General features: G+C 44.0%; 1 protein-coding gene across 12 annotated transcripts in view; it reads left to right on the top strand.

Annotated features, from left to right (window-relative positions):
- Positions 1 to 21,046, top strand: part of KTN1 (kinectin 1) — a 74,237-nt gene that overhangs the window by 48,289 nt on the left and 4,902 nt on the right. For 4 of the 12 annotated variants that reach the window (XM_058844389.1, XM_058844357.1, XM_058844346.1 and 1 more), the window contains 22 exons: positions 846 to 914; positions 1,762 to 1,799; positions 2,431 to 2,521; positions 2,681 to 2,749; positions 4,261 to 4,298; positions 4,753 to 4,843; positions 4,947 to 5,024; positions 5,895 to 5,932; positions 6,617 to 6,707; positions 6,812 to 6,880; positions 7,245 to 7,282; positions 8,210 to 8,300; positions 10,142 to 10,228; positions 12,026 to 12,115; positions 13,134 to 13,214; positions 13,775 to 13,864; positions 13,948 to 14,040; positions 15,544 to 15,615; positions 16,032 to 16,115; positions 16,317 to 16,400; positions 18,576 to 18,659; positions 19,930 to 20,022. In XM_058844389.1, the coding sequence (XP_058700372.1) occupies positions 846 to 914; positions 1,762 to 1,799; positions 2,431 to 2,521; positions 2,681 to 2,749; positions 4,261 to 4,298; positions 4,753 to 4,843; positions 4,947 to 5,024; positions 5,895 to 5,932; positions 6,617 to 6,707; positions 6,812 to 6,880; positions 7,245 to 7,282; positions 8,210 to 8,300; positions 10,142 to 10,228; positions 12,026 to 12,115; positions 13,134 to 13,214; positions 13,775 to 13,864; positions 13,948 to 14,040; positions 15,544 to 15,615; positions 16,032 to 16,115; positions 16,317 to 16,400; positions 18,576 to 18,659; positions 19,930 to 20,022 (1,659 nt within the window). The remainder of the gene's footprint in view (positions 1 to 845; positions 915 to 1,761; positions 1,800 to 2,430; positions 2,522 to 2,680; positions 2,750 to 4,260; positions 4,299 to 4,752; positions 4,844 to 4,946; positions 5,025 to 5,894; positions 5,933 to 6,616; positions 6,708 to 6,811; positions 6,881 to 7,244; positions 7,283 to 8,209; positions 8,301 to 10,141; positions 10,229 to 12,025; positions 12,116 to 13,133; positions 13,215 to 13,774; positions 13,865 to 13,947; positions 14,041 to 15,543; positions 15,616 to 16,031; positions 16,116 to 16,316; positions 16,401 to 18,575; positions 18,660 to 19,929; positions 20,023 to 21,046) is intronic. The other 8 variants (XM_058844415.1, XM_058844371.1, XM_058844362.1 and 5 more) reach the window with 7 other exon arrangements.

Raw genomic sequence — 21,046 nt, 5'->3', positions numbered from 1 at the left:
GGAGGGCTTGTAAACCCTGAGGTTACTGAGCAGCCAGAGCTGTGAGTACATCACAGACTCCTTTAGGCTGCAGAAAAACCTCTGAGATGGAGTCCAACCATTCCCCAGCACTGTCAAGTCCATCACTGAACCACATCCCCAAGTGCCACATCCACATGGCTTTTAAATCCCTCCAGGGATGGTGGTATTTTTCAAGTCACTTGTTTGAAATAAAATTTTACAGATTTTTATAATAATATAATATAAAATATAAAAATATAATGCTGACAGTGATGTTTAGATGATGTGATTTTTATTCTTGTAGTGCCTTTCTGTACAAAGGCATCTTTGAATTCTTATATATTTTGGATGGTATTACTGACTCCAGAGTAGGATCTAGACTGTTAAAGCCCATGGTGTTAGATAATTTATATTTATATTCCCAAAGTGGTGAGAAGCCTGTCTGTGGGAGAATCCCAGTATTATCTACATAATACATATAAATATGTATATAATTATATGTATATAATATATATATATAATACATATAAATAAATGGGCTGTCCAAAAGATGGGCTGTAGCATGATTAGTTACATTTGTTTTTCTGACCTCTCTGCTCAGTTGCAGCATTCCCACCTTGCATCTTAGCTGGGCTCTAATTTCCTTTAAATTGGTGTCCACTCCAAGTTATCCATGGTGAATAATTAGTCTGTTGAATACTTTGGCTCCAACAGCTGCAGAGGGGGGTCTCTTTCGGATTTTCAAAGTCTTTCACTTATTCTAAAAGAAATTACTTTTCTGTCAAGCTTAACACTTTTTTCCCCCACAAATGAGGCTTTCATTATCTGTGTGTCTGCTTTCAAAGGCCCTGCGAACGGAAAATTCATCTCTGAGAAAAGAACTTCAAAGCCTGCAAATTCAGCAATCGGAGCAGGTAGTACTTTTCATCTAAAACTTTTATTACACCTAAACTAAATCTGAAAGAATCTTGCTGTGGTTGCAGAAGTCAAGGGAAGAAGGTGAAGATGCCTTTGAAGCCCGTTGGCAAAGCATCCTGTTTTCTTTCAGCGTTGGTCTGGGAGCTGATACTTCTGTCAAATATTTCCTTTGCAGAAGTGTCAGAAGCAGGGCAGACGTACAGGATGCAATCAGTGCTGACTGGGGGTTGGTTTGAGTTTGCCATGCTCTGAAATGGCTGTGGATCTCCTTTTCCAGAAGCCTGGAGCAGCAGGCATAGCTGACAGGCACCTTGTGCTGCCTCAGCTTCATAATGAATGTTTGAGCTTCCCAGTGTCAATCCACACTCTGCAGGTGTCACTTACCCCCTTCTCCTTGTGTCTGATCAGTGACACTGTCACAGTGTTGTCACTTTTGATGTGCTGATCAGGAAGTGGCTTTCCTTGACATCCAGCTCTGCTTGGACACCTCAGGAGGGCAATTAGTTCCTAGAAAATCATTTATGGAAGAGGGGAGGCACAGTGACCCTGAAGAGATGTACAGCAGTATCAGTAATAAAGGGTAGCTGAGGAAATGCTGGTCCTGAACCTCACCCTCTCCTGGTAAAGATGGTGTGGGTTTGCTTTTGTTTTCCTGGAACTTGCAGAGAGCTGGTTTGCCAGGAACTAATTTTCTCAGGAGCAGCCAGATAAATAAAACCATTAGGCTTTATTCATAGTTCATCCAGAGACAGAGAGCTGCAGCTTTTTATCCTCAACCCTCAACATTCACAGATTGTTCTGCTCTATTCTGTTTTTCCTAAGATGAGGCTCTGTTCTTAACAGGTTTCTTTCCAATCACTGGTGGAGGAACTGCAGAAAGTGTAAGTTACTGCACAGATTTAATTCCTGATTGTTAATTGTCTTAATTCCATGACTGCAACTGTATTGCTTCCCTGAAATGTTTGGCTTTTAACTGGGGGAAGTGTGTGTGGCAGGAAGGAAGCATTTTTATTTTTGAAGCATGTCGCGCCAGATCAATACCTGCTGAAAATCCAGTTGCTTCTCTGCTAAGCAGTTAATTTCATAAACCTGACTTTGACTAGATGAGGAATTGGTCTGATTTGTCAGATAATCATTTTTGTTCAGTAGGCACTTTAAAAGGATCGGGATTGTCTCCTGTGTGTATGTTTTAAGTTGATAAATACTTTGCTGGAACGTCCAGTGAAGGCTGATTTTAAGTGTGTGTCATTCCAGCCACTCTTAATATCTTAATTTGCATTTTTTGACTGTAATAGTATTGATTTAGCATGTGAGCTACTGGATATATAAAGCCAGCTGGTTCTGCACTAGTCCCAGTCTTATTCTTCCTATTTGTTCCTCCTGCTTGTTCCCCCTGTGGATCTTAGAGGCTGGTGATGGGATGTGATGTGATAACAGAACCAAATTTTGTGGATTTGCTTGAGTAGCTCATTTTTTTTTCAATCCAGCTAATGTTTCTCTGCTCTTTTTAAGGATCAACGAGAAGGATGGAAAAATAAAATCAGTGGAAGAACTCCTACAAGCTGAAATCCTAAAAGTAGCAAGCAAGGAGAAGACTGTTCAGGTATTTCTGTGCAATCCCTGCCTTCCTTTCTGTGTTGATGCCACGACCACGTTTGTCTGTTACTGCATGGCATTCTACAGTGATCAATTTGTAGCATCCATTTTTGTGGTGTTTTTGTGTTTCCATTGTCCAACCCTGTCTTGTTTTGTCATTGAAAAGGCTTTGACACAGGAAATAGAGGCTCTGAAAGAAGAAGTAGGAAATTCCCAGCTTGAGATGGAAAAACAGGTAAAATACTTTAGTGCCAGCAGTGTGAACCAGCCTTGCCTTGGATGTGCTGCTCACTCATTTCTGTTCTAGTGTGTTCTGTTTCACTGGTGAATGTCATTGGGTAAGGAACTTTTTAATGCTGGAGCTATGCTGTTCTTGGATATAAAGCTATAAAAACATAGGATAACTAGTGCTGTCCTTCAGAAAACCACACACCTCTGGAAGCCTCTGGAGCTTTTTGGATCCTTAGTGTGAAATTTGGCAGGAATTGCTACAGCTTATTGCACTGCAACATTAGCTCTGCCTGGGCACAGTGTCCCTATAGTAAACATGAAACCCTGGGGCATCCTTGGAGGCTGACAACTTGGAAATTCCAACTGCTGAAGTTCCTGCTCCTGTTGTTGGCCTTTCTGTGTTGCTGGAGCAATACTACAGGCCCAGATAGTATCTGGTTTCTAGGTAAACCCAAGACCTTTTTTTTCCCCAGTACCCAAAAAGAGTTTGGTCTTGGCACAGTCAGTTTTACTTCAGCTATCAGGGGTGGAGGAGTATGGGGTTTTTTGGCATGATTGCTGTCTGGCATCCAAAACAAGGGAAGCCCACGTTTCCTTAGGGAGCCCATTCTGCAGGCAGCAAATCCATCGTGCTGTCAGGAGGTTTGCTTGTTTGTGTGGGTTGTGTTTTTGGTCTGCACTCTTTTTCAGTCCCTCTAGCTACATTCCAACGTGTCACCCCCTTCTCAGTGTTAGAGTTTTGTCCTTTTTAGGCAAAGCTTCACAGAATGTGTTTCTGTCTTGGGCTTTTCCTCCAGAGCAAATTTCCAGGAGCTAAGGGAGTTATTTGTGTGTATTTCCGTTCCTGGAACCGTCAGAGCCCAGAAAAAAATGCAGTTTAGGTTTGGTGTTTCTGGAGTGCTCTGTGAGAGATGCTTGCTCCAGAGGTGATGTATCTGTGCACCTTTTAGTCTCCTGCAAGCAGAAGAGAGATTTTTGTCAATGTCTGAAACTCCTGCCATGTTCTGGTAGAGGATTGACAGATAACCACTGTCAGGCTTTCACACAGCATTCAAAAGTAACATTCCCACTAAATCTTATGTCTCCAGTCCAGCCTTAGAATGGGAATTTAAGGGAGTGCTGACTTTTCAGAGAGCACCCAAAAAGCACTTCCTTATGCAAGGGTCTTAATGGCCAGGGGTGATCTCTGTGGTTGGAGCTGCAGTTGCCAGTGAGATGGTGGTCACAGTCACTCTCTGCTTCTTCCTGTGTGTCTCCTGTGGGTCTGCTTCTTGTTCCCATTTGCACTGTTCCCTTTGCTGCTCTGGAAGTCACATTTTATAAGTGGGGAATGTAAATAGTTGGGGACACTTGGTGCCTTGTAATTTAAAAAGTGCATTTATGCTTGCTGCAATAAATGATGCCTATTTTGATAATGTCTGATAGTTTCCCTCCTTGTTTCTTCATAGAGCAATTTTTAGCATTTATGTGCCTTTTCCATGTGCATTGTACTGAAGTGCTGATTATTTTCCTTAGGTGACAATAACATCACAAGTCAAAGAACTTCAGACTCTGTAAGTGCAGCTGTTCATGTCTGATCTGCCCTGTGCACCCCTTACTGACCCCTTAAATCCAAGTCAGAATGGAGGGATGTAGGCAAGGCATAGTGGAAAACCTACTTTGGTGATATCTGAGCTGTAGGGCTGGGGAAATGATCCCTGTATCCTCAGGGAGGGGCTGGGAAGTATTTTTGGATGAGGAGAGAGCACACATTTGTGAAACCCCTGCAATGTGTCAGCACAGAGTTTGCTTTCCCCTAATGAGCAGTGCCATTGATCAAGGGCATCTCGTGCTAGCCCAGGCTGAAGTGGAAGTGTTCACACATTGATTTTTTAGTAGGTGAATTGTGCTTGTGCCTTTGATCAGAGATGCTGCTTTTGTTAGGTGCTGCAAAGCATAGGATGTTTTATTTTCAGGTGGATGAGGAAGCAGGGGGTTTATGCTGTGTGTCTGTGTTCAATGGCACAGGTTGAAGGGGAAGGAAAAGCAGATGAAAACCATGGAGGCCTTATTGGAAGAGAAGGAGAAAGAGATTGTTAAGAAAGGAGAATGTCTGCAGGTAAGCTGCTTTAATATTCTGAAGGGAAATAAGTTCTGTTGCAGCACTTCTGGCTGGGAAAAGTAAATTCACTCTTCTAAACTTGCTTTTTATCTATCTAAAGGGTCAGAAGGATACAATTGCACAATTAACCAGTAAAGTTCAGGAGCTGGAACAACAGAACCTGCAACAACTCCAACAGGTACAGCTTGCAGAGTGGATGTGGTTTGGGAGTGCTGCTTGGTTGAACACAAAGCTGTTTTTTCTCCTCTACCTCACACAAAGGATTTGCATTGGCTTCAACTTGGAGATGTTTTAAATCCTACTTGCCTAAGCTGTTTGTAATTCAGAGAGCCCACTAGTTCAGCTGTGTTCATCCAAAACAGGTTTTACATGGATAGCAAGTTCTGGGAGGTTTTAACTGGGATGATACTGTCCATAAAGAGGAGCTTTGGTGGTCTGAAAGCCTTGGAGCTCACAGACAGTCCCAGCTGTGTCCCAGCCACCTCCTTGCCAGGCTGAAGCATCTCTGCAGGGCTCTGGTCATGCAGGAACTTTGGCTGTAACTGAACACAGCAGCATCTTTTGAAGTGGCCAGACTGTGCTGTGATTCCTTCCTGCCTTTCCCTGGGGCTGGAATATTTTGTGTTTGATTTCCTGCGGTGGACTTGAGAGCAGACAACTGGACAACCTTGAAGCCAGGTGTTACTTAATGGATGAATTTTTCCAATAAGGTGGTATTCTGGCTCAGTTTGGATTTTTGTTGATGGTAAAAGGAGGAGACTTGAGTTGAACTTTTATTTTGGGTGGATGTCTAGACACAGGCATTTATCCCAGGGGAAAGATGGAATGGAGAGCAGTTGGCTGGTGTGAAGTTTGAGATGCTTGGTGTAAGCTCTGTTTCTGAAATCCATTATGTGTTTAGATACTCTTGGAGCAGTGCCTGATGCAAAATTCCTGGTATTTTTTTGGCAAGTGTCTTGCAAGCTGTGTGTTGTCCCTTCTCATGCAAAGAGCTGCTGTTAATTTGAAAACTGTGCCATCAAAATGAGACTGGGAATTGCTTTTTCAGGTACCTGCTACAGCCCAAGTCCAGGACATGGAGAACCTGTGAGTATGCAGAGTAGCAGTTCCTCAATTGCCTGCTGGGAATATGCATTGAGCTTATCTTCAATTGCAATGGTTGAATAGGTGTCAGGAATTTCATGGGCTTTGCTAAAATAAGCTGTTAGTGCCGGTGGCTGGCGTCCCTGCCCTGAGCTGTGCTGCTCACACACTGGGAATGTGCACCCAGGGCTCTATTAACCAGTGGAACTGCTGCTGCTTCTCGTGGCTGGTGCTAATTTCTCCTTCTGTTGAGCATGTTTAAGGGTTGCAGTGCCTGTGGCTCAGTCGGTAGCAGCAGCGAACAGATCTGCTTTGTGCCATTTTCAGGCTGAGATGCAATAGCCAATTCTCCAGCTCCTGTTTTATGGAGAAATGCTGCCAGGCTTTTCTCTGTTTTGACTCTGCTTTGTCTGGCTGCTCCAAGTCAGAGGAAGGTTGTATGAGATTGTGCCAGGAAGGGCTCTGTCTTCAAAGCAGCTCCTGTGACGTGCTGCTCTCCCAGCAGAGCTCTGGTACAGCCCGTGTGTGGTACCTGAGGCAGCCTCAACACACTAAATGGGTTTATCTTGTGCTGCACAAACTGTACCAGTTTGAGTGTCTGTCCCTTTCTAGCATAAATTCTTACTTTAACTTTTTTTTCCCCTATACTTTAACCCTTTCTCCTGACTTTCTAAACCATCTCTGCAGGTTGAAAGGGGAAGAAGAACAAATGAAGAAGTTGAAAGCCATGGTGGAAGAAAAAGAGAGAGAAATTGCAAACCAAGTAAAACAGTTACAGGTAAAGTTTTGATAAAAACACCTTGTCTTGAGGAGCGTACCTTGGATTGTGAGTGCGTATCTCTATTTATACTTGAGTATATATTGCCTTTTTTCTTTCTACAGGATGTGCAAAAAGAAAATGAATCTTTCAAAGCTCAAATACAGGAATTAAAGCAGGAAAACTGCAAACAGGTACAGTCTCCAATTGCACTGTTACTGAGTGAAGCCAAAAGTGGGTGGTGGTGGATTGCATGGATGGCATGGAAAAACAGGAGCTGTACTGCCCATGGAAATCCAGGGGCACCTTTGGGGTTGGGTTGCACCGAGCCAGCTTTTCTGGCTGTTGTTTATCTGCTCCTGCTTTCTTTTATCATATGGATTTGCAGCCTTGTGCTCTTTCTTATGCCTGCTGTGCTCCTGGCCAGAGGAGGCTGCACAGGATTCCCTCAAAGGCCCAGAGTGTGCAGATTTCTGGGGTTGCAGCAGTGCCTGGTTAACAAGGCAGATCCTGGTGTTTGGTGCTGCTCTGCTCCTGACATCTCTCATCTCTTTGTAGGCATCTCTGGCTGTCCAAAGCGAGGAGCTTCTCCAAGTGTGAGTACTGCCAGGAGCTGAATGCATTACAGAATTGATTCAGTTCACTTAATTGCTCAGGAAATTTAGAAATAAATGCCAATTGTACGATATTGAAGTATCTGACGTGGCCAGTAAAAAAAACAACATTAAATTAAATTACTGTCTAATAAAAGTTGAGCATGGGAGATTCTGCTCACACTGCTAATCCTCAGGTGTAATCTCCTGCAGACAGATAGTACTGGCAATATGTTGTGCCCACCACAGAAGTAAGCCTTGATTGATGTTATTTTGAATGCATGCCAGCTCAGCTGTATGGCTGAAGAGTTAAATGTTGGTGTTTCAAGCAAAAGTGACAGGCTTTTTTCTCAGAACTTCAGCTTAGCAGAGGGTTGTTCCTATTATAAAATCTGAAAATCTCTTCCAGGGAAAATCTCAGGGGTAAAAATGTGTTAAAATGTGGGGCTGAAGCACATTAAATAACTGTGTGGAAACTAATGCTATATTGTGCTAAGCAAATTGCCACTGTCATGCATTTTTGGCTGGCTGAATTATTTGTCTTTCAAGTTAAATGACTTACAAATTGTGGATTAGGTGCTTGAAAGGGAATGCTCTCATCCAGCAGGCAATGCCTGTTCTGTGGTGTTGTGCTGGTGTGGGCTGGCTGACTCTACCCTCAGCTAATGTGTTGCCTTTCCATGGCCTTGATAAATGTGTGCTGATGCCTGTTGTAGGCAAACAACAGCTTTACAATGGGTTTGCTCAGGCAGAGCAGTTCAGGGAGCAGTGGGAAGCAGGCCATGCTGCCAAGTCAGTGAAAACAGCTTTTCAGAGAGAGCGTGTTGCTAGAAGGGAAGGCAAGTTAGTGTGTGGGAAAGGGTGTCAGTGCTTCACTGGAAATTTCTTCAATGTCTCCTGACTTGTTTGTGGTTCCCTTTGTTAATTCAGGGTTGCAGGCAAAGAGAAGGAAATCGCCAGTCTCCAGAGCGAGCTCGCCTCTCAGAGAAATGCTTTTGAGCAGCAGAGGAAAAAGAACAACGTAAGGAAATTCTTCCCCCACCACCCCAGAAAACCCCCCAAAATAACCAAAACTGTGTTCCCAGCACTTCTTGAAGCCTGGGGCATTTTGCAGAGAGCATTTCTGACAGCTGTCTGCTGTATTGTGTCCCTGGGCACTCCTTTCCTGTTGGGGGTGACTCAGCACACCTGACTTGAGTGCTCAGAGTTGTGTCAGCTCCTGGACAATTTCTTGATTGGATGAGAGAAGGAGACTTGCTAGGGGACACATCCCACAGCAAGTTCTTGGATTTGGATTCAAAGCTGGTTAACCCTGTTCAGAAACATGTCCTTTGCCAAGGGAAGGGAGGGTGGGAGGGGGAAAGGTGCTGTGATCTGACAGAGTTCTGGTCCTTGTGTGTGGGCATGGGGGGAGGCATTATCTTCAGGGTGCTCAGATCTGGCTCTTCCCATTCCTAAGAGTGGCTAATCCTGATCTTCCAAAGGAAGTGAAGGATGGAGCCTTCCTTCACAACAGCTGCTGATGGTGCAGTCTGGGTTGTTTGTAGATGGAATTAAAGATTGTATCTTCAGTCACAAAGCTGTGGAGTTACTTCCTTGTAATGCATTACCTGTGCAGGGCAGGGGAGTGTTATCTTTTAATTTACAAGGAAGAAAGTTAAAATACAGGGTGTTTATCTCACCTGTCTCTCCTTGATACCGTGTAAAACCCAATGAATACCAGGCAATAAGCTTTATTTCCTAATAGTCAGGCAATCTAAGGGAAATGCACAAGGAAAATATTGAGAACTTTTGAGCAAGGAGTGCTGTTTAAGAGTTGAAATAAAGTAGAGAGAAAGAGGCTGAGTAGTCTCAGAAGACAGATGAGCTGGAAAGTTAGAACAGAAGGTCTGATCCTGCAGATTCACAGGGTCTGAATACCCTTTGTGCTGCAGGCAAAGCAAATAGAAGTGCTGAGGTAAAACTTAGTGTTAGGTGCTTGCTAGGCTTTTGATGAATTTACAATGCAACCATTCCAAAACAGCCCTTTGCTACAGGAGATTTGCTCTGAGGGTTGGAAAAATATTGAGTCTAAATCCCAAGCACTGTAATCTCCTCGGTGCAAGGTCCCACCATCCTTCCTAGAGGAGACTGTGAGGCTGCTCTTAGAAGAGCTCTCAGCCTCTCACTGACTTGCGTTGACATCTTGTGGAGTACACGTTTGATGACCTTGCCAAGAAAGACACAGCAGGAGCACGGCACCATGGCCTTCCCACGTGGATCTGGGAAATCCCAGAGCCTCCCAGGAGGGCTGCTGAGCACCAAACCAGTGTTCTGTGGGTGCAGTGGAGAGAGCTGCAAACCCTGAGCTGCGAGTTCCCCAAATCAGCCGCGGTGCAGCAGCGGGGTCGGGCCGAGGTCTGGTTGCAGGATCAGGGGCGTGAATGTGCACACCTCCATGTCTCCTGGGGCCATGCTGGGTTCTGCACTGCGACATGCCTAACACTCTGTTGTGTAATCTGTGGTTTGGTGTCTGTGTTCCTCACTACTTTTGAAAACTTCCCTCTTTCTTCTTACAAGTGCAGTCAAAGTGTGGGGTCGCTGTAGTGATAACGCTCTGCAGTAACATTTGCATCAGTTTTGGACACGGGGGCAGGTTGGGCAGAAATTGGCATTTTTTCCCCCCCCCACTTATCATTCAGACTCTTTGAACATCACACTTGTTTTTGCTAGTGTATGTCACACTCCCAAGCAAAATCACCTTGCAGTAACCAGCATTTAAATGCAAATGGTGGAATGTAATGCGAAATATATCTCTGAAGTAAAAGCGAAAACAGTTTGAATATTGGCTGAACTGAAATCATTCTTTCTAAAAATGATTAGGACCTTCGGGAGAAAAACTGGGAAGCAATGGAAGCATTGGCATCAACTGAAAAATTGCTGCAGGACAAAGTGAACAAGACTGCCAAGGTTGTAATGTTGACTGCTAGAAATGATGCGTTAAGCTAGAAGCAGATCTGCAGCTGGTTTTTTAAGTGAAATGGAGACATTTAACTTTTACTGCAGTTTAAGTATAATCTCTTCTGAGTGATCATTCATATACTTTCACCTCTGCTTCTTCCTGTTGTCTTTAGGTTGTTTGTTTGTTTTTTTTTTTAATGGTTAGTTTGTGGGCATGCTGACTTTTGATTTCTGTTTGCATAATTGTTAGAGCTGTTGTGAATTGTTTTTGATTTGTGGGGAGCTCCAGATTAAAAGCTGTGTTGGTGAGCAACCTGCTTTCTTCTACTGGGCTTTGGCTGTGAATGAACAAATCTGTTGGACCTGGGAAGAACCAGGACTAAATTATTATAATTATTGTTATTATTATCATTACTATTATACCTGGAAGCTTCTCAGAAAAATGGTATGTCCACAGCTGTGAATTTCCTCCTTGAAGGCATGTGAAGCTCAACAGGGACTTGGACCAGTGTTCAAAATGATAGAGGATGTGAACTGCTCTGAAAGGAGCTTGTGTTTGCTGTGGGCCTGATTCAGTGTTCACTGCCACTGTGCAGAACTCAAACAAAAAAAGCATGCAGCTAACTGCAGGAGCAGCAGTGGTGCAGCCAGGAGCAGAGGAGCTGTGGTTGGGGTTGTGTGTCTGCGTCCTGGAGGAGCCTGTCCCTGCTCTCGCTGTGTGCTCACACTTGCCTGCTCTCTCTTGCAGCTGGAAGATTTCAGCACTCTGCCCCTCTGCCACTTCGTGGTGGCTCCCAAACCTCTGCCAACTAATGCACTTAGCACAGCCTCACCACCTAATGTCTCCTGTGTGTTTCTGTCTCTGAATCTCAACCTGCTCACGCCACCCATCCCTTCAGCAGAGGAACTCGGAGCAGCCAGGCAGCAGCACTGATGTCAAAGGGAAAAACAATCCCAAATATCAATGAAGGGTTTGGGCTGAAAGCTGCCCTTCTGTGCAGTGTGTTGGGCTTTCTACATTTAAGTTTAAATGGGAGCCTGAGTATTGTATGGCTAAACTAACCCAATCTGCCACAAGTGCATGTCCTGTGGCTGCTCTTCTTTTGATGTTAAATACATGGAAGGACAGATCTGTGGTGCCTGTGGCTCTGGGTATTTATATTTGCAGAGCACTAACAAAAAAAATAAAATTGGAGATTGTCACACAGCTCTAATAATTATCCCATTGCATCCAGGGTTGGGAAAAGAGGATGTAAGTGGCTTCCTCTTAAGTATTTAAAAGTAATGTTTAAAAGTCTTCCTTTCTTGGCCTGGTTCAAATGTGCATTAACACAAAATTTCCTTTTGACTTCTGTTTCTGATGTGATGACATTACTTTATGGTGATTTTTTTCACACCGTAAATTATTTTAATAGTACAGATTAAAATATAAAAATAGTTGATTGACCGAACTATTTGATTTTGAGCTCACTTAACTAGAATGGCAGGGCTGGTGTGATCTGTGGGTGCAGTTACACAGCACAGTGCAGTTTGTGTTGTGGACAAGTGAACAATGGTGTAATTTCTGTACAAACAAGCTAGCCTGGAGGAGAACTTCAGAAAATAAAAGCTTAAGAGCAAATGCGATGGCTGAATTCTGAAGCAATTCAGTGCCCATTTCTGAAGCAATTTACTGGCAATTTTAGGGACTGTAGCGCCTTTCTGACTTAGAAAAAGACTTCCTGGGTTGAGTAAATCGCTGCAGGCACAGGAGAGGCTGTTGGCAGGTTGGTGCCCACTCTCACCTGTGCCCTCCTCTCACTTTAGGAGAAGCAGCAGCATTTGGAAGCTGCCGAGGTGGAGACGCGCCAGCTCCTCCAGAAGCTCTTCCCCAAAGTCTCTCTTCCTTCCAACATGGTAAGAGAACTTCCTAACCTGCTGCTGGGAGTCAGGGAGCTCTGGTCCTGCTGTGCTGGGCAGTCCTGGAGTGTTTCCTCACAGCCCCTCTATCCCCTCAAGGGTTTTGTTTGCAGTGGGATGAGTTTCTCTTGCTGGTACTGTCTGTACTTGCACAGGAAGGCAAAGCTGCAGATAGGTTGCTTCAAGAAGTGTTAAAAGAGCAAAATCAAAGTTATTTTCATGTGTTTTTTATGCCCCAACATCTGATTTACCTGTCTGTGTTACCTTGTGTCTCACTGAAATAGTAGATTTTCAGGGGTGGATAATGCCTGCTGTGCTTGCTCACTGTCTGGCACCATGGGGATTGATACATTCCCAACCTTTCCAGAGGAGCTGCAGTGCCTCAGTGACAGTTAATACAATTTTTAGGGGGGGTTTATTTTATTCCCAAACACCAATTTCCAATTTTATATTTTTGGTGGCTTTCAGTGGTTTGCAGGGAAAATGCCCTGAGTTCATGGGGTTCAGATGGGGTGAACAACATCAAGTGAGTCTGGAAAAATTGGGTGCATTTCATTTAAAACCTTTGGAGGTTTTGAATATCCATATTTAAAATTGTTCCCAAATGTGCTGAAGGAAGTGTCCTGATGAACCAGTCTTTAAAAAGATTTCCTGAAAGGTTGGAAAACAATCTTAGAGTTGTACAGCATCTGCTTGAAGTGCTCAGGAATTTTGGGAAAGGTTCCTTTGAATCTTCAAATGTTTCTGCAGAGTCCTGACACTTGCAGGGAGTCCTCTGTCACCCAGCTGTATTTCAGCTCATCAGGGCGCCCTGAGCTGTGTGTGTGTCCCATCACCTCGTGCTCCTGGGTTGCTGCCAGCTGTGTGTGGCTGAACAACAACCATCGAGCTGTGTGTGAGCTCCAGGGACTTGTGGCACTGAAACCCTGCTCCCTCAGCCTGCAGTGGGGAGCCAAATGTCCTGAGGAGTTCTCCTGAGCTTATTCTCAGCCTTAACTGAATGATTTCCCAACAGAGCCACAGCGAGTGGATATGTGGGTTTGAAAAGATGGCTAAAGAATATTTGAGAGAGGCTTCAGGATCTGAAGATGTCAAGGTAGGCACAAAGGATGGACAAGTGGTGGGTGGCATAATGTGTTTGTCTGTGGGTTGGGAAGTTCAGGTTCTCAGGCAAGTCACAAGAAAATAATTTTGTATTAATTCTAGAATGGTTTGGGTTAAAGATCATCCAGTTCCCACTCCCTGCTTTGGCCAGGGATGCCACTCACTATCCCAGGTTGCTTCAAGCCTCATCCAGCCTGGGCTTAAAAACTTCCAGAGATGAGTCAGCCACAGCTTCTCTGGGAAACCTGCAGTTTAGATATTTACAGAAATGTATTTGCATCTTTGATAAGTACCTTGTGAAATTGTGAGCTCATGAAATTGAAAATCCCCATTCTCTTCTTTTTTTAAGTAATAGTTTTTTTTCAGTAACTCAAAAGTTTGTGGTTGGGTATTGAGAGTTGTAGGTGTGCACTGCACTTGCTGGTGTCTTTTCATGGCTTGGAAAGACACAGACCTGCCCAGGAGTGATATCAGCTTGTTGAAATAAGATGAATAGAACTGAAATCCATCCACTGAGATGTGACTCTTGTGGTCCCTTTCCTCCTTTGCCAGGCTATGGAGCAGAAGTTGAAGGAGGCTGAGGAAATGCACATCCTGCTGCAGCTGGAGTGTGAGAAATACAAATCTGTTCTGGCAGAGACAGTAAGTGGGATGCCTGGTCACCTCTGTGATGTTCCAGCTGCCTTTCTTCTGCTCTGAGCTTTCAAATCCCTCTCTCTTCTTAGGAGGGGATTTTACAAAGGCTACAGAGGAGTGTGGAAGAGGAAGAAAGCAAATGGAAGATAAAAGTTGAAGAATCACAGAAGGAACTTAAACAGGTATTTCTGAAGTTGTTTTTTTTTTTCCTCAGCAGCCAGGCAGGTTCTGCTTGAAGTCAGAGAGGGTGTCTGAGCTCTGTGAAGGCAGGTGTGGAACAGCCCTGGCTGCCTGGTTTGATGTTTGCATGACCAGGGGATGAAAAAGGTGAAGCTTGCAAAAGTATATAATAGGAATGATTCCTCATCTCAGTGGTATTTTGGTGCTCTGATACTTAGCTTCATATGAAGGCTGGGTTTTCATTTTTGAAGGAATGTATTTCCACGAAAGAGACTGAAAAATGGAGGATTTTTTGAGATCTTTAGACTTGTATCACTATTTCTGTTGCCATTTTTGCAGAAGCAAGAAAAATGAACAGCACAGGTATAAAGTCTTCGAGCATTATGATAAATCTGTGTCACAGTCACAGAATCCCAGAATGGCTGGGGTGGGAAGGGGCCTTAAAGCTCATCCAGTTCCACCCCCTGCCATGACAGGGACACCTTCCCCTATCCCAGGTTGCTCCAAGCCCCATCCAACCTGGCCTTGGACAATTCCAGGGATGGGGAATCCATTGCAGATGCTGCAGGAAGCAAATACTAAGTAATAATATTAATGCTGATGGGATAGGAAGCCAAAGATTGAATATACAAGTGTCCCATTAATGTGCCCAGGAATATATATTTTTCATATATGATATATGAAATGATATACCTGATATATGAATATGATATACCTGATCATGGTAACTTGGACTCTGTTTTTATTGAGCACATAGGTTTTTTTTCCAAGTATATTTGTGAACAGACTCTTTGTGCTAAAATTGAAGTATCATAGAATCATAACAGTTTCTTGAAAGCTGTTAAAGTAGTGTTCAATCCATTTTGGTCAACTAATTACACTTGAAATTGCCTGCAAAGCTTTCCTTTTAGGAAGGCTCTGTTGCTAGCAAAAGTGGGAAGAGAAAAGGCTTTTATGTTTCTTTCTTAATGTAGAATTAAAGTAGGTCAAACTGCTGTTTGGAAAACTAGTTTCTAAAGTATCTCTGCTTAGTAAATTTGAGTGCCACTGTGTGAGCCTGGCAGCAAACAGATGATTTATAAAAATCTTCTTTGAGGGGCTTGTAAAGGCCATCAGATCTCGAACTATAGATGTGCTGCCATCTGCTGCACTTACACAGCCCCAAATAAGGCTAAAAATGCTGGTTTTGGGTATGTGGTTGGTGGCTATTCCCAGTCTGGGAAGGATATGTTCCTTACAGTGGTTAATGGACAACTGGATTAGTGCTTATATTCCAAATCTTTCAGGCATGTGGGCTCTAAATATGTCAGAGAGCTTGGGCTGAGAATAGACAGGAATGGTGTAGAATCAGTATATTGAATTATTTGAGTGAACATCTTATTTTATTCAGCCACTCTGATTTCATCCTTAATATTCTTAGATCGTTTCTACAATCTTGTGTATTTATACAGAGTTTGTCTCAGACCAACCCAACTAAATATCTTTATTTTTCCCCCAAACTGCAGATACGTTCTGTGGTCACTTCTTTGCAGCATGAGGTGGAGAGGTTAAAGGAAGAAAACAAAGAAGTTGAAACTGTACGTGCAGGTGGTTTTTTCTTCTTGTCTTTGAAGCTTTATGTTGTTGAAACACCATGTAGGCTTGTGCTGTAAATCTGAACTTCTCACTTTAACCCAAGCCTTTGGGGCAGTGTTTGGAAAAGGCAGAGAAGCTGGAAAGTTGTTCTGGTTTTTACTTCTGTACTCACCCACTGAGGCTCTTTCTTGTGAGACTGGACAGTTCACTGCTTGTTGACAATCATGGGCTTGATTCTTTCTCTTTTTATCTTATTTTTGAGGTTTAAATCTGCACTGTGCAATCACTGGGTTTGAAATGCTCTCTAAACATCATGGAATATTTGATAGAAATTTACAGCCAATTATAAATCAAGCAAATGATACTGCAAAGAAAGCACTGAGAACATCTGTTTTTAACTCTGTTTTTCTGTTTCTAGCTTAAAAAAGAGAGAGAACATTTGGAAAGTGAACTAGAAAAGGCAGAAATAGAACGATCTACTTATGTTTCAGAAGTCAGAGAGGTAAACATAATTGTCCAAGCTGTATTTTTTTTTTTTTCCTTTTGGTTACCAGTTGGCTGGCAAACTAACCTAGTGCTTAGCCCCTGTGGCTGAGGAGTTTGTATGCTTGTGACCTTAGGGTAGAGCAGCACACTAATAACTGAGCAGAAGAGAACAGGCATCCTAAGGAGACAAATCCTAAAACTCTAAACTTCATTTCAGCTCAAAGATCTCTTGACTGAATTGCAGAAAAAACTTGATGATTCATATTCTGAAGCAGTAAGACAGAATGAAGAGTTAAATTTGGTAAGAAGCTTGTTCTCCGTTGGGCACAAACGAGGCTCCCAGCATACGTATGAAGCGGAGACTTATTTCAAATCCTGTCTGTTCTGCTAACCTCTTCAGCTTGATATTTTTGTCCATTGAAATCATTTATGTAGTCTGACTTTTACAATTTGTCTCTTTTCTCTGCTCCTAACAATAGCATGTCTGGTTCTTAAAGACTTTTTCCCGAAGTCTGTAAGACTTTCATTCCTGAAACTTCTTGAGAAGATTTGCAGTGCAGGCATATGCAGCAGCACATGTAATGTCCTTGGAGCAACAGAAGTGGTGCTCTCATTGGTTTAACTGGAAGATTATTCTCTGGTGGGGTTTTCTTTTCCCAGAGCTTTTGAGGATGCAGCAGTGCTGTGACTGTGCAGAGCCTTTTCCATCCTGCTCTGTATGAACAGAAATTGGCCAGACCCAAAGTTAGATTAATTCAGAGTATTCAGCCATTCAGCTGCTGACACCCTGCTGTGGCTGAATGGCTGTGCTGGCTTGGTGCTTGCATGTGTTACAGAGTGTTTGGCTAGAAATGCTTCCAGCCAATAATGCTCCTACAGCAGCTTTCTCAAGAAGGACTTGGATTAACAGGATAGACCTAAGGATGCATGGTTTTCCATTTTGAGCCCTTTCCCTTCTCACTTGTTTCAGTGACCTGTTTTTTAAGGTTGCAGGAGCAGTCAGAGCCTTCCTCTGCTTGTGTTTGGCCAGTGCTTTCCTGCTTTTGAGCCAGAATTGGGGAGGGTTGTCTCTGTCACTGTGTCCATTTAGAAAAATCACCACCACCACAGCAACAATCTGCTGAAGTTAATAGTACACCAGCCTCAGCAAGCAAAGCCTTTCATTCTGAAAGCAAGGGAGATGGGAATTGAATGCATATCTTGGAGTTAATCAGTAAACACCAGCCTCTTTGAGACAGCAGTTTATTACTTCTGTGCACAACAAAAGCTTAAAAAGCTGAGCTCCCTGCTAGGGCAGCTTGAGTGCAATGTGCTGCTGGGAGTGTGAGGCTGTGTTAAACAGCCACCTCCATGCAGCTGCCTCAGGAGAGCTGTCCTGAGCGTGTGTGAGTGGCTTTTGCAGGAGGCTGAGGAATAGAAATTATGGGATTTCAGAATGGGTTCCCCACTATTTAAGAGGTGAGCATGGAGAAGCTGAAACTGCAGAGGAGCTTCCCCAAAACGTATAAGCCCAGCATTCACCAGCACAGGTGCTCCAGAGGGGGAATCCATCCAAGGGTGAGACAAATGAAATGTGTAGGTTTGGAGTCAGTGAGAATTGAGGGCTCTGAGTAGCCCATTGTTCCCTCCTTTAATCTCCTGCTGGCTCCCAGGAAGATTGACAGCAGGAATAGTGAACATTAGCACAGCACACTTCAGAGACACAAATCCAACAAAATTGGCACTCGAGTTCCTTGTTAGCACTTCTGTTTGAGGCTCAAACCTCAAGTGCTGTGGCTGGTTCTGTGTGCTGTGTTGAAGAGCAATCAAAATATCCTTTAAAAAACTGTGTATCCTTTGGAAGGCTGCGGTTTAAGTACTGACTGCAGCCAGTAGGAAGTATTCATCCCTCTTGACTGAAATAGTTTCACTTTTTTGGATTGAATCTAAACACAATCGACAGCTTAATATCCCCCTGTCAGTGATTCATGCCTTGATGTGCCATTAACAGACTGGTTAAGTCAACATAGTTGTAGTAAGTGGTGCTCTATTAAGATGACAAGTAGAGCTTTTTAGTTTATTCAGCAGTAGAGAGACTGTTTAGCCTGCTCTAGGAAGATGACAATCTTCATTTTTGCATATTTGCTGTGAATTAAGTTGGAATCTGGGCTGACTCCTGTGGTAAGGATGCTGGAGAGGCTGATTCTCCTCCTGGAATGGAGTTGCAAAGTTGAAACCACTCGTAAGGAAGCCAATGCCAACCACATTTTTGTCTTCTCTAGTTTCCATTCTTTACCTTTATCTTTGCAGATGGAGTTTCTCTTCCTTGACTGTCCTTGTAGACCTCATCATACATGTCAACTAATCCCGTGTGTGCAGTAATTGTTAGTAAATCTTACTCCCTTTGCAGTCCATGTGCACTGGGTTAATTCCTGGGACAGACAGATGAGATCTGTGTGTGTGAGGGAAACTGATTTGCTTTGTTACTGTTTTGCAGCTGAAAACGCAGCTAAATGAAACATTGTCAAAGCTCAAAGTGGATCAGAACGAGAGAGAAAAGGTAGCTGGTGACTTGCCCAAGGTAAGCAGAGACCCTCAGCAGTTGCACATAGAAATGTTAGCAAAACCCCTCAGTGTCTGTAGTTTTGCAGTGCTGGAAATGATGGTTTGAAGGAACTTGATTTGATCTGCCTGCCTGCTGGGGTGTCTTGCTCCACAGGCTGGGACTGTAAGAGCTCTACCTGCACGTCTGCAGAAATGATAAAACTGCAAATAAAAGCTCTGTTTAATCATCCTTCTTGAAAGACTCCCCTGTTCACGGTAATTTTATGCCAATAGGAACAAGTGGTGATTTAGGGCTGACAAATAATCCTTTATTTAAAAGAAACCCCAGCCTAACAAAAAGCCTGTCCCACAGCCCTCCACCCACACTGCAGCCTGAGGCTTTTAAATCCAGTCTCAAATGGCAGAGGGTTGCAAGCTGGTTTACAAAGAATCTGCCCTTTTGCACATGGTGCCATATCCACTGTAACCCAGGAGACTGCAAATCCTAAAAGTTAAATCTGTGCAAATGTGATGGGACAAGCAGGTGGGTTTCCTGTGCTTGTCCTCAATGACTGCTCTTACAAGATGGGGTGGAGTGGAAAATCTTGAAGCATGAGAGAGGTCTCAGTGCTGTCACTCCAGAAACAAAAGCTGTCATGGGAGAATTGATAAATGGAGACAGGAAAAGCTTGTGGAGTGGCTGGGCTCTGGCTCCAGACCCTGCAACACCTTGTTCCTTCAGCACAGTAAGCAAATGGGGCTGAGTTCTTCCAGGATTGGAGTGGGTAATGCTGTTGGGGGAGCATATCTGATCCTGGACAGGGATAGATGATCATAAAAGCCCTGGAGGAGGTGAGAAGCTAAAGGAAATGCTGTAATGAAGAATTTAAAACATTTTGTTGTGGACAGTTATGTTGGGTGTTGACATACAAAGCCAGCTGTGCTGATGTCTGTGGTTCATGGTATATCCTACATAAATACAGAGCTGGGGTTAGGATTTTGGAGATCAGCACTCCTGCTCTTGTGAAATTTACTGCATGATTTTTACCTAATAACTTGATGTGAGACTGTTAAAGCTCCCCTGTAGGATTGCTCTCAGATGCAGACAGGCTGACATGCAACATGCTGATTGTGAGGAGACATGTCAGTCTTGGCAAATGGGTTGGTCCCTGGAGCAAGTCTGGCATAAAACAGATTTCCTCCTGAGCAGTGATTTCCTGTGTCTCTGATGCTCTCAGGGAGATGGGGGCTTGCTAATTGTGCCTTCCCTTTCCTGCCTTTTTTTTAATGACATCTCTTCCTTACAGGCCCAGGAGTCTTTGGCAGCTCTGGAGAGAGAAATTGGGAAGGTTTTTGGGGATGCCAATGTTATTGAAAACAGCGACGTTTGCACAGACTCGGTGAGTGTTTCCTGGAGCTCCTGCTCAGGGGCCACATAAATCTCAGGCAAAGTGGCCACTTTGGGGAGTGAGGTCCAGCAAAGGAACAGGATGTTTGCTGCTGGTGGGTGATTGGGAATGAAGATTCTGGTGCTACAGCTTGCCAGGGTGTCGAGGATTGACTGGGAATTTTGCTGCTGTCTGGGTTGTGACCTCCTTCCTGTGGCTCAGATTTACAAGGAGGGAGGGGAGAGATTCTGGGCTTTTGATGAGTTTTTGGCTTGGTTTGGACAAAAGTGGGGAGATCCCCAGACCTGTCCTTTCAAGAAGGGAAAAGGAAAGCTGAAACTAACTCTGCTGATGACTAAGTGAGCTGAAAACACTCTTGGGTTGGCCCTTGCTGACATCAGTAATGCCAAAGAAAGGCAGTCTTGCACAGCCTGTAACAAGCAGAGATTCCCTTGCCAGAACTTGGTTCCTTCTGCTCCTCTGCAGCTGTGGCCAAGAGCCAGACCTTGATTTCAGCTGGTCCTGGCTCCTGGGAATTTGTGTTGAGCTTGATGTGGCCCAGCAGCAAAATCTTGCTAAGATGAGCTTCAGTAGGGAGCAGCCCTGAGTGCTGTGGGTGGGTGAATTTGCTGGTGTTCCTGTATCCTCCAGCAATGGAATTGCAGCTTGAGGGTCTGGAATTGGGTGGGCAGTTTCTCACTCTTGCAGCTGACTCACCTGAGCCTGTGGGTGGCTGTTTGCACCCTTGGCTATGGAGCTGGTACTCAGTGTCACCCTAAAGACTCCACCTGCACAGAGGCTTGGGCTGGGGCTTTGTCACTGGCTGTTTCCATCTCTGGAAAAACACACCAGCCCTGGCATAGCTTTCCAGAAGGCAGCTGGGAAGGGGAAGGCTGAAGGAGATTCTCTCCCAGCTCACTGGTGTCAGTGGAACTCATTACCCATTTTCTTCTGAGGGACAGAGTGGAGGGAGCTGCTGTTGTTTGAGGGGGAGAGGAGCACTTGCTGATAGGACAAATGATTTATATCAACTCCT

This window comes from Poecile atricapillus, chromosome 1 (genome assembly GCF_030490865.1).
Source record: "Poecile atricapillus isolate bPoeAtr1 chromosome 1, bPoeAtr1.hap1, whole genome shotgun sequence".
NCBI classification, from domain to species: Eukaryota; Metazoa; Chordata; class Aves; order Passeriformes; family Paridae; genus Poecile; species Poecile atricapillus.
Note: the sequence above shows the minus strand (reverse complement) of the source record. Positions and strands in the feature narration are given on the sequence as shown.